The 12,791-nt window shown below is 43.1% G+C and overlaps 1 protein-coding gene across 1 annotated transcript; it reads right to left on the minus strand.

Moving 5' to 3' along the window:
- Positions 1-345: 345 nt before the first annotated feature.
- LOC118381438 (eukaryotic translation initiation factor 4E-binding protein 3-like) lies at positions 346-12,214 on the minus strand. Its single transcript, XM_035768379.2, has 3 exons — positions 11,708-12,214; positions 3,529-3,705; positions 346-919 (listed from the first exon to the last, which is right to left on the minus strand). The coding sequence occupies exons 1-3, from the start codon at positions 11,838-11,840 to the stop codon at positions 891-893; spliced, it is 339 nt and encodes a 112-aa protein (XP_035624272.1). The 5' UTR covers positions 11,841-12,214; the 3' UTR covers positions 346-890.
- Between the last annotated feature and the right edge of the window lie 577 nt (positions 12,215-12,791).

Consider the following 12,791-nt stretch of genomic DNA (forward strand, 5'->3'; position numbering starts at 1 on the left):
TGTTATGCTGATTAGGGTAATGCTGAGGGCACATAGTGGAGACAGATTAACACAGCTACATACATTAATCTGGTCAGAACATGCTGAGGCAGCAGACTAGCAATCAGAACATGCATATCATAGTATAAGTACAGTCATGAGTCTATTTACATCTGAAAATGAAAGCCAGCCATCAGTATAGTCCTCATTTCATTCAATCCTTTGATTTAAGAGAGCGAGGCAGATCATGTTGTTTTGTGTATTTAAAGTGATGACATGGTGAACTTGCTGTACTGACATATGGCTTTCTGGCAGAGTTTGAAAATAGGGACCACATGAGGAAACAAGAACATTACTGAACTCAAGTTTAGGTTTTATACTGATTTTTATTTTGAACTTTGATACATTTCAGTTCCTCCTCCACAGGTTGATGCATGGAAGAGCCTGTCCAACAGTCACCCCCCACCTCTGACCTTATGCCAGGGTCAGACATGGTGACCCCTCACAGGCCCAGCAGCAACTCTGCCATCCCTGTATGTTTCATGTAAAATCTCGTACATTTCTCTCCTTTTAAAAAATACAAAGTACCGTACTCCTATGTACAAATCAAAAACAGTCCAAACACAAATGTATTGCTTCTTCCAACCTTGCAGCTCAGACACTAATCTGCAACCATTGACGCATTCTGCGCTTCTAAAACAAATTGACGCATACTGGTGCTAAAAATAATATTAACACATGGATCGACATGTCCCCATTCTCTTTATTTGGGGGGGGTTTCCTCAACAACAAAAAAGGTTTTAAAAAAGGAAGTTGAAGGTGAATGTGACGCATGCTGGTTGTAAAGGACCAATCCGACGTCAGAATAGAAGATAAAACAGTTCTCTCCACAGGAGGCAAGGAGCTGCTGATCAGATGTCCATCTCAAACTGGCTGTCATCTACAGAGGGAGAGAGAAATGGAGAGAGGAGAGAGAGAGGGAGAGAGAAATGGAGAGAGGAGAGAGAGAAATGGAGAGAGGAGAGACAGAGAGGGTGAGGAAGAGAAAAGAGACATGAACAAATCAGTCATTACTTGTATCAGTCAGGGGGCGTGACAGTGTTGTGTTCATCCTTCTCTCAAATGTGTTTTTGTCAACTCCAGACAGACGAGACAACAAATCTACCAGAGCAGACACAATCACCAAACCCTTCTATTTGTCTGTCTGGGGGAGAGAAAAGAGGTCGTCTGTAATGTCCATCATCTTCAGCCTCACAGAGAGAGGGAGACAGAAAGAGGGGTCAGAGGATGGTGTCTTCTCTCCACAAAAACAGTCATCTCATGACCAATAGAAACAGCCAAACCTCAGACCACTCCCTCTCTCCTGTTGAAACCCGCTCCATTTAACTGTTTATCTAGTATCCATGTACTGACCTCAACATACTCTGATAACAAGCCTGATACTTAAGGACACTGTCTGCAACTAGCCCACAGCTCAACATCATAGTAGTGTGTCGTCAGCTGTAAAACAAAACCGTGCCCTAGGACAACAGAACCAGCTGATACATCTCCTCATGAGGGAGAGAAAATACCTGGAAGATACGTGGGTATTTGGTAACGGAATTTCAAAGCACAAGGCAAAGTCTCAAACTTACAACTGGCAGAAAAAAAATGATCCAAAACGAAATAGAAGTGTTGATATTAGTTGACAAGAGGTCTTTATGTCAACATTGTGTTTAGAGGCATTTCTAATATCTTAAGACTTTAATGGTAGATGTTTCTAAGACACCTTGTCCATCTGTTTTAGGATGGACAGTTTAAGAAATTTTTTATTTGCCTTAATTACTCAAATATAGACCCAGCTTTCATTTGACATACTCCTATGAACTTCACATGTTGGTGCTCGTGGCTCCTTTTACCTAGTGTGAAAAGGCTACAAGGCAGGAAGCCTTGTTCTATAGTAAATGAACAGAGCCAGGACTTGGAAGGCTGGGTCCTGACTGACAGGTATTACATCACTTTGGGTCCAAGGCTGCAGTGGCCTAGTTTCACAGTACTGTCAAGGGGTTAAGACCTAGTGACGTTCCACACACACACACACACACAGGAATAACAGAAGGTGATAATGCCTGTAAAAATGCTGCTCTGGTCTTCTACTCCCCCCCTCATCCACTTCTTAAAACACTAGGTTCCACGAAGACAAGGAAATAACATAGGCGCGTGTCGACATTATCATACAGGGTGGGCGCTTGTCGACATTATCATATAGGGTGGGCGCATGTCGACATTATCATATAGGGTAGGCGCATGTCGACATTATCATATAGGGTAGGCGCGTGTCGACATTATCATACAGGGTGGGCGCGTGTCGACATTATCATACAGGGTGGGCGCTTGTCGACATTATCATATAGGGTGGGCGCATGTCGACATTATCATATAGGGTAGGCGCATGTCGACATTATCATATAGGGTAGGCGCGTGTCGACATTATCATATAGGTAGGAGCATGGCAACATTATCATATAGGTAGGAGCATGGCAACATTATCATATAGGTAGGCGCATGTCAACATTATCATATAGGTGGTTGAATGGAGTTCTACCTGTGTGTACATGTTCATATGCACGTTTGTGTCAGTGTGCACATCTGTGCAGAATGTGTGTGTGCGCGTTGTGACGGCCCTGCATTTTTCTGAACCGTCTCAGTGCAGCTCCTTCCAATCGGGCGATTTCCCTTTAATTCCCTATTAAATAGCCAGCATCAGCTGCACAAAAGTAGGGTTGTGATGGAGACGTGACTGAGGATGTGTTCAACCCTCAGTTCCGAAGCTTCTCTATTCCGTTTGTTTTGTTGCCGTTAAACGTGTTTTGTAGCCTAAGAGAGTTTACCCAGGATCGGATCCACTCTTTGCGTCAGTGCCTCTCCGTTCTTCGTGGCCTTTCTCCGCTGGGGATCTATTGGCTTGGATTGTCTGACTGACCGACTGACTACCACCTTTTTGTATACGGTATTTCATTTGTTTTGATGTGAGGTATACTGTGATGATTTGTGTAGTTAGTTGTAGTTGAGGACTTAGTAAGAGTTGATACCCTGTAAGTTCTGTGGTAAAATAATTGTTATATTGATGGTATGTTTAATACTGTGTTTACGCTACACTGAATGAACGGACAAACACTGCGTGAAGTTCACTGAACTCCTTTACCGGGGACATTTCTGGAGGAACCAGAACTCATTGTGATATTATTATTATTATTATTATATGTGTGTGTGTGTAATCATTGTTGTTGCTAATACAACCCACGCAAAAGAATATAGTTGTTTTTGAAGTTCTTTCCAATGTTTTAAGGGTTTATGAAAAGTTTATTTCCATCCTGACTGTTACATAAGTCCTTTGTATTGGTGTAGACTTGACGGACCAGATGGGACTCATTCCCACCCAAACTAAAAGGAGAAACCAATGTTCTCTGGTAGGCACAACCTACCTGGCACCCCTATAAATAATAACCTCAAGTCAAAACCGTTACAGCGTGTACACAGTACGCATGTCTAGTGTGTGTATATTCCTACCTCCCAGGTCCTTCTCCTCCTCCTCCAGCTCCTCTTTAAGTTCCTGTAGTTTGCCCAGAGGGTGCAGAGCGGGCACCGTCACCCCTGGGATCTGGGGCAGGCAGCATGGAGGAGTCCGGGCAATGGGAGAGTTCCGACAGTCCAGGAGGAACTTCCTGTCGTAGATGATGCGTGTTCCTGTCGGGGGGTTAGCTTGGTGGTGCAGTCTCCGTGGCCTTTCAGAACAAAACACACTTAAAGTCCACCTGTGTAACTAATTATGTGACTTCTGAAGGTAAATAGTTTGCACCAGATCTTAGTTAGGGGCTTTATAACAAAGGGGGTGAATGCATATGCACAAACCACTTTTACTTTTTGAAATTTTTTAAACAAGTTATTTTAATTTCACCAAATATGGACTATTTTGTGTATGTCCATTACATGAAATACAAATAAAAATTACAGGTTGTAGTGCAACAAAATAAGAAAAAAAACACTAAGGGGGATGAATACTTTTGCAAAGCACTGTAGGTCCTGGATGTCAGGAAGCTTGGCCTCAGCGATGTACTGAGCCGTATGCACTACCCTCCGTAGCAACCGGTCAGTGCATGCCCTCCGTAGCAACCGGTCAGTGCATGCCCTCCATAGCAACCGGTCAGTGCAAACCCAGAACATATTCCAGTCTTTGCTAGCAAAACAGTCCTGCAGCGTAGCAGCCGCATCACCTGACCACTTCCGTATTGAGCAAGTCACTGGTACTTCCTGCTATAGTTTTAGCTTGTAATCAGAAGGATAGAATAATGGTCAGATTTGCCAAATGGAGAGAGAGGGAGAGCTTTGTATGCATCTGTGTGTGGAGTAACAGTGGTCAATAGTTTTTTTCTCCTCTGGTTGCATGTGACATGCTGGTAGAAATGAGGTTATACGGATTTAAGTTTGCCTGCATTAAAGTCCCTGGCCACTAGGAGTGCCGCTTCTGGATGAGCATTTTCTTGAGTGCGGTCATAGTGCCAGCATCAGTTTGTGGTGGTAAATAGACGGTTACGAATAATATAGATAGTGTGGTCTACAGCTTATCATGAGGTATTCTACTTCAGGCGGGCAATACCTTGAGACTTCTTTAGTATTAGACATTGCACAACAGCAGTTATTGACAGACCCTCGCCCCTTGTCTTACCAGACGTAGCTGCTCTGTCCTGCTGATGTGCGGGAAAGCCAGCCAGCTCTATATTATCCATGTCGTCGTTCAACCACGTATCAGTGAAACACAAGATGTTACAGTTTTGAATGTCCCATTGGTAGGATAGTCTTAATCGTAGATTGTCCAGTTTGTTTTCCAATTATTGTATTATTGGCCAACGTGCAAAGGTCAGTGGTGGTTTACCTACTCGTCAACAAATTCTTACAAGGCACCTGCCCTCCTCCCCCTTTTATTCAAACAGATGACGCCGATTTGATCCTTGGCTCGACAAAGGAATATATCCTTCGAGTCAGACACATTAAAGAAAAATCTTTGTCCAGTTTGATGGGAGTAATCGCTGTTCTGATATCCAGAAGCTCTTTTCGGTCATTAGAGACTGTAGCAGCAACATTATGTACAAAATTAGTTGGAGTCATTAAAACTCGTTTGTCAACCACTTCACAAATTTCTTGTTGACAAACTATAGTTAAGGCAAGTCGGTTAGGACATCTACTTTGCGCATGACAAGTAATTTTTCCAACAATTATTTACAGACCGTAACCCTATTTCACTGTATCACAATTCCAGTGGGTCAGAAGTTTACATACACTAAGTTGACTGTGCCTTTATACAGCTTGGAAAATTCCAGAAAATTATATCATGGCTTTAGTGGCTTCTGATAGGCTAATTGACATTAATTGAGTCAATTGGAGGTGCACCTGGGGATGTATTTCAAGGCCAACCTTCAAACTCAGTGCCTCTTTGCTTGACATCATGGGAAAATCAAAAGAAAAATCAGCCAAGACTTCAGAAACCAAAAATTGTAGACATCCACAAGTCTGATTCATCCTTTCCAAACTCCTGAAGGTACCATGTTCATCTGTACCAGCAATAATACGCAAGTATCAACACCATGGGACCACGCAGCAGTCATACCGCTCAGGAAGGAGATGCATTCTGCCTCCTAGAGATGAACGTACTTCGGTGCGAAAAGTGCAAATCAATCCCAGAACAGCAAAGGCCCTTGTGAAGATGCTGGAGGAAACAGGTACAAAAGTATCTATATCCACAGTAAAACAAGTCCTATATCGACATAACCTGAAAGGCCACTCAGCAAGGAAGAAGCCACTGCCCCAAAACTGCCATAAAGAGCCAGACTACAGTCTGCACCTGCACATGGGGACAAAGATAATTGTTTTTGGAGAAATGTCCTCTGGTCTGAGGAGGATGGCAGCATCATGGGGGTGGCAGCATCATGTTGTGGGGGTGCTTTGCTGCAGGAGGGACTGGTGGACTTCACAAAATAGATGGCATCATGAGGATGCAAAATTATGTGGATATATTGAAGCAACATCTTAAGACATCAGTCAGGATGTTAAAGCTTGGTCACAAATGGGTCTTCCAAATGGACAATGACCCCAAGCATACTTCCAAAGTTGCGGAAAAATGGCGTAAGGACAACAAAGCGAGGTATTGGAGTGGCCATCACAAAGCTCTGACCTCAATTCTATAGAAAACTTGTGGGCAGAACTGAAAAAAACGTGTGCGAGCAAGGAGGCCTACAAACCTGACTCAGTTACACCAGCTTTGTCAGGAGGAATGGGACAAAATTCACCCAACTTATTGTGGAAAGCTACCCAAAAGGTTTGACCCAAGTTAAACAATTTAAAGGCAATGCTACCAAATACTAATTGAGTGTATGTAAACTTCTGACCCACTGGGAATGTGATGAAAAAAAATAAAAGCTAAAAAAAAATAACCATTATTCTGACATTTCACATTCTTAAAATAAAGTGTTGATTCAAACTGACCTAAGACAGGGAATTTTCACTATGAATAAATGTCAGGAATATGTGAAACTGAGTTTAAACGCATTTGGCTAAGGTGTATGTAAACTTCCGACTTAAACTGTAAAAACAATGTGGAATAAAAAATAAATAGCACAGTTGGTTAGCAGTCTGTAAAACGTTAGTCATCCCCTCCAGCGCCATTATAGCCAGTCAGGCCATGTTGGTCAGGTGCATGTGATGTATAAATGAGTCACAAAGAGAGCACGGGTTGGGGTAATGGTTTTCCTAAACAAATGAGTGATTTTGGCCAACTTTTCAGCAACACGGACAGCGCGATAAACACTGTTCTGTTGATGTTGTGGTCTCTGTAGCAGGGTAAGAGACAGAGACAACGGGTGCTCGTCACAGCCAGTCGTTGTCAATTTGTTTTTTAACACAGCACAGCAAGTCTGAGGCTCAGTGCATATAGCTGATATGACTAAAACACAGGATGTATCAATATGTAAATATATATGTTCACCAATCAATTGGTCTGAAGAACAGAACAGTCGGTCGACCAGTAATTTTAATTTTAGTCAGGGATATCCCTAAAATTGACTCATGTACCATAACATCTGTTGGAGATTAGTTATAAACTCAAGCACATTATTCAGTGTACAAAAACAGATGATTTAGTTCCCGATTTATCCAATATGCCCCTTGAAAACCAGCCATGAATCGTTTGATGTCAAAGCTGCACAAATACAATAGTGTATCTGGAAGAAACTGGGACTGCACACCTGACCATGAGGCCCTTCCAGGCCTTAGGGTCAGGGCTGTTGGATGCATACCAAACACACACACGGTTTTCAGCCCAAGGAGAGGAGATGGAGGAGGGAGAGGAGAAGAGGAGTCAGCTGGCCGTTGTGAGTAAGGGAAGAGGGGAAAACAGAGGAGAGAAGTTGTGGGTTGGCAGTAGTAAGCCAGTTCTAGGAAAGTGGAGAACATAAACAAGTTCTCCTAGAACCAGGAAGTGGTGACAGGAGGCAGACTAGAAACATGTGGTCACCACCAAACACACAGAGCGCTCCGCGTGGCCTGCACCGGGCGCTCCGCGTCACACGCTACAGAGCTGTACTGTAGTCACCTGCAGAGTTTTCCCTACATTATGTTTGCTTGACGAGGCCTCCTGTGGTGATACCCCATTCATGAGGTTGCCTGGTTGAGTGGAGGTTATGTCATCTCTTCCACAACAGGCCTAGACCATTTGGAATACAGTATGTAAAAGGAAACCTGACTTGCCACTCCATACAAAGGTTGTCTGCATGTCTACAGTAGAGACTGTTTGGTAAACAACTAGGCTCTGACAGGTTGCTGACAGACTGATGTCATCCCTGAATTGCAACAGAACATTGATAAACAGTCGTTATAGATATTATATCATACTGAATATCATTCTGATGAACTGAAGTTTCACCTAAACCACAATTTATCGACTGACGGAACATTTGATAAACAGTCGTTAGATATGAATCATCCAAGGTTGTGGTGTCTACTAGTGAAGTCTGCCCTGGACAGGGTTACATGGAGAGGACGGAGTGCTGCTGTGCAGTATTTAGTATTAGCAGTGGTGGAAAGTACACAACTAGTACTTTAACGTTTTTTTTTGGGGGGGGGGGCTTCTGTACTTTCCTACATTCCTAAAAATGTACTTTTTACTCCATACATTTGCCCTGACACCCAAAAGTACTCATTACATTTTGAATGCTTAGTAGGACAGGAAAAATGATCAAATTCACACACTTATCAAGAGAACATCCCTGGCCATCCCTACTGCCTCTGATCTGGCAGACTCACAACAAATCAAATTAATGTTTCGTTTGTAAATTATGCCTGAGTGTTGAAGTGTGCCTGCCCCTGGCCATCGGAGGGTGCTTTACCTGTGTGAGAGGGTGTGGGGAGTTTGAGGAACCATTAGAGAGAGAGGGTATGTGGGAGAAGGCGGAGAGGGCCGAGCCAGGGTAGCGTGGGGGGATGGAGGACTTGGTGGTGTGGGGGGAGGAAGAGGAAGGAGGAGGAAAGGGTAATAGGGTTAGTTGCATCTGAGTTTGGAGCAGACTGGGAGGAGCTGCCTTTACCAGAGCTAGGATTCAAATCCCAGCTTTGTAGAGGCAGGTACAGTAGGGGAAGTAGTTTCATGACCCCCCCCCCCGCTCTTTTAGCACTTCCGTTAGCCTACAAACAGAGATGCCAGAACAAACAGAGATGCCAGAACAAAGACTGGTTGTCAAAAAGGGAACAGGTGATTTAAGGTAACAAATGTTTAAAAAATTGCAAGACAACATTGACTTCAGATGGCCAGGGGCCAAAGTGTGCCGTCTGGTTTACTTAATATAAGGAACATTAAATTATTTACACTTTCACTTTTGATACTTAAGTACATTTTAGCAATTACATTTACTTTTGATACTTAAGTACATTTAAAACCAAATACTTCTACTCAAGTATTTTACTGGCTGACTTTCACTTTGTCTCAAGTTACTTTCTATTAAGGCATCTTTACTTTAGAATGACAATTGGGTACTTTTCCCACCACTGAGTATTAGTACAGCACACTGTAGTTACAACTGATACAGTGCAGAACAGTTACATTTCCACACACACTATACAACCTCTGCCAGTTGAGCACCCTGTCCTGAACAAAAGGAAAGCGGAGGGAGTGTGTGTGTGTGTGTGTGTGTGTAAACATTAGGACAGGAATTTAGGCAGAAGGTATGCAGAGAGAACAGGACAGCCAGCAGCTAAACTATAGTACCCTGGCCCTGATTTATGCAGAACAGGCCCAGCGAAGTCCAGCTCTGTGGCCAATCTCTCGGTTCACATGAAACCTAGCCCATCCCATGTAATGCTACACTGTCAGTGGCAATGGGATAACACCCACCCACCCTCCCCTCATCACATTACAGCAGGGAGAGATTGGCCAGGGGAGCCGAGCAGTCTCTCCAAACCATGTGTAATGCCTGTTGTGCTCACAACAGTTAATTGTAGAAAATTAACTTCTGGTTATAGAAGTATCATGTAAAACTGCTCTAGGCCAAATGTTTATTTAACTAGGCAAGTCAGTTAAGAACATATTCTTATTTACTGCCCCGGCCAAAACCGGACGACGCTGAGCCAATTGTGCGCCGCGCTATGGGACTCGCAATCCTGGCCGGCTGTGATACAGCCTGGAATCAAACCAGGGTCTGTAGTAACACCTCTGGCACTGAGATTCAGTGCCTTAGACCACTGTGACACTCGGGAGCACCTGTTGTAAGGAATCAATGAAGAATCACCATAAGCAGTGTAATGACAGTAACACAGCTGTTATAAGCATGTTATAACTACTCCTTAAAGCTCTTAACTAGTTTGTTCTGGTCTGGCCAAGCCTTCCATGACGCAAAAGTAACATGAAGGATCCATAGAGGACCTGAAACCACACTGCTTTCTGCTCTCAGCCAAATCACACATTCTACCACTCCCTCCCACATGTCCTCACTTCAATTCTTAGAAAGGCCTCTCGTTGCACTCCATTTATGCTTCCCAATCCCTCCCCCTCTCACACTTTACTCTCTCTCAAATTCAAGGGCTTTATTGTCATGGGAAACATGTTTACATTGCCAAAGCAAGTGAAATAGATCAAAGTTCAATAAACAAACCGTACAGTAAACTACACTCAGTAAACAAAAGTTCCAAAGGTCTGCCTACAGCAGCCTCTTTCAATAGCAAAGCTATGCTCACCAAGTCTGTACATAGTCATAGCTCTCCTTAAATTTTGGGTCAGTCAGTGGTCAGGAATTCTGCAATGCTGTACTCTTTAGGGACAACGATCATTCTAGTTTGGAAAGAATAAACAAACAAAAAAACAAAGCAGTGTGTCAAGTAATAATCTTTTTGTCTTCTCATGATTTGGTTGGGTCTAATTGTGTTGCTGTCCTGGGGCTCTGTGGGGTGTGTTTGAACAGAGCCCCAGGACCAGCTTGCTTTGGGGACTTTTCTCAAGGTTCATCCGTCTGTCCGTCTGTAGGTGTTGGCTTTGTTATGGAAGGTTTGGGAATAGCTTCCTTTTGGGTGGTTGTAGAATTTAACAGCTCTTTTCTGGATTTTTCCATCGCTCCCTCTACCTCTCCACTTGGCGAGAACAGAATGTTCCTACAGTATTCCTGAAATGCACCAGAGAAGCTGTGGTGGCGCCCAGAGGGTGTCTCCCTCTCTCCTCCCCAATCATCACCATGAATCTGGCCCGCCCACCAACAGGTCATAGGTTAAGAGGAGCTTGTTGACCACCAATCGGCTTTTCCGCTCAAGAATGTTGTGCCAAATTTGACAACCATAACTCCCATCACTATGGCTACTTAGCTTACATAATGTGGCATGTTTTCCATATTAAGAGATCTATATATAGCAGATCTCAACTGCCCCAGCAAAGTTAATTGGCAATTGGTTCCAAACATAGCACTTTACATGAATGTGCTTTGAATGTGAATTTCAGCAGCTAGTTCTCTCAGCGAGTTTACACAGGTCTGAGCAGTGTAAACAGACAGTACCGAATCCCACCTTCATACTGCTCTGCACAGACTGCACGTAAACAGCAGCCATGCAGTTGAACACGTGATCCCCGTTTTCTTCCACATCACTTAAATCATTTTCGTCTTTCAATAAGAATATTGCCGTAACATTACGGGAAGAGTGAGGTCCCATATTAAAATGACTGGACGCAATAATATGAACATAAACAATAAAACATTTTTTTTTTTAAAGAGGCATTGAATGAAGTTGCAGTTGCATTTAAAATATCACATACCATACGCAATGTCCAACAAACACAGTATGCTGCAAGTCAAACAGACATGACTAACCTCGTTTTAGCCAGTTAGCTAAAAAGCACGTGTCACTCATTTGCGCATGTATTATATCCGACCAAATAAACTGAAGTCACAAGACCGTGAGGGTTAAATAACGTTGAGAGGTTGCAAGATTTGGGGAAGTAAATGTACGTTAATACAGCTATAATTAACGCGAATGTGTTATTTCCTTTGACAACCATCGTCAAGTAACTAGCTAGTTTAGTTCCCCTTTTCCTACATTATAAACGTTAGTTTTCTATCGAAAAAAAAAGTAGATGGCTAACCTTAGCTAAACTACCACTGGTAGAAAACGTGTTGTGCGTGCTGCATGGTTGGTCGTAAACATCCGGGCCAGGTGCTCTTACCTCCGGGCGTTGTGGAGAAGAGAGTACCCCCGGGAGTCTGACTGTAGCAGTCGGGGAGCTGAGACCAGTCTTTCAGGGTGAGCACCCGGGTAGGGATTGGGCAACTCTTCGCCTCCTGAGCGTTGGTCGTCATCCTGGGTTGATTTGGGCTCTTCTGATCAACCGCAGACAGATGCTTAGTGTGAAGATCGGTTGATCTTGCAAATTGGAATGTTTACTAACGTTTCCCCCAAAACGAGTAATTTGCTAACAAGATAAACAACAACAAAACCTTAACCACAGTAGCTCGTTTTAGCTAACAAAATAAAAACAGACGGAATCGACTGCAGAGCTGTTCGAGGCGGACGGTTTTGTTGCCAGATAAGTATAGCTGTCAGCTCAGCAACAACCGTAGCTTGAGACAACGAACTGGCTATTGAAGATATTCGCGTGCATTTAACATCAGGGTGACTCTGGTCATGTGACGTGATGTGATCGCTACAGACATATATTATACATACAAAGGCAACAGCCGAACCTGATCTCCACGAAGAAGGGCGACTGGTTGGTCAATCAAATATTAGCTCCGCCTGTGAAGGGTGGAACTGTCCAAAACGGAGTGACATGATAATTTCGATCCGGAAGTAATCGAGTGGATCTAATCTGAAGCGATGGTGTAGAACAGAAAGCAACACTGACCAGAAACAAGTCCCAATTTGTTTCACTTGACAACAATTGCAAAGCAAATACATTATTCAGCAGAAACAACACCAAGACTCCAAATACAATAAATTCCATCAATAGATCTACATCAATTCACAACATTCTGATAATGTACCAACCTATGACTGAACACAGCCAATGAAGTTATGACATCACTAAATGGATCCGTCTGTGTATTGATACCACTCTGAACAACGTATTTCCATTTACATGTGATGTGTAGACTAGATATATTATACATTCATGGCTGCACAATAAACGTATCACCCGCGTGTGATAAATATATTTAATTGATACAGTATTGATTGTTTTATAATACATGTCATTGGAACAGGGAGTGTGGTACTGTATGACATTTATTTATTTATTTGACCCGAATTTC

This window comes from Oncorhynchus keta, chromosome 4, assembly GCF_023373465.1.
Source record: "Oncorhynchus keta strain PuntledgeMale-10-30-2019 chromosome 4, Oket_V2, whole genome shotgun sequence".
Taxonomy (NCBI): domain Eukaryota; kingdom Metazoa; phylum Chordata; class Actinopteri; order Salmoniformes; family Salmonidae; genus Oncorhynchus; species Oncorhynchus keta.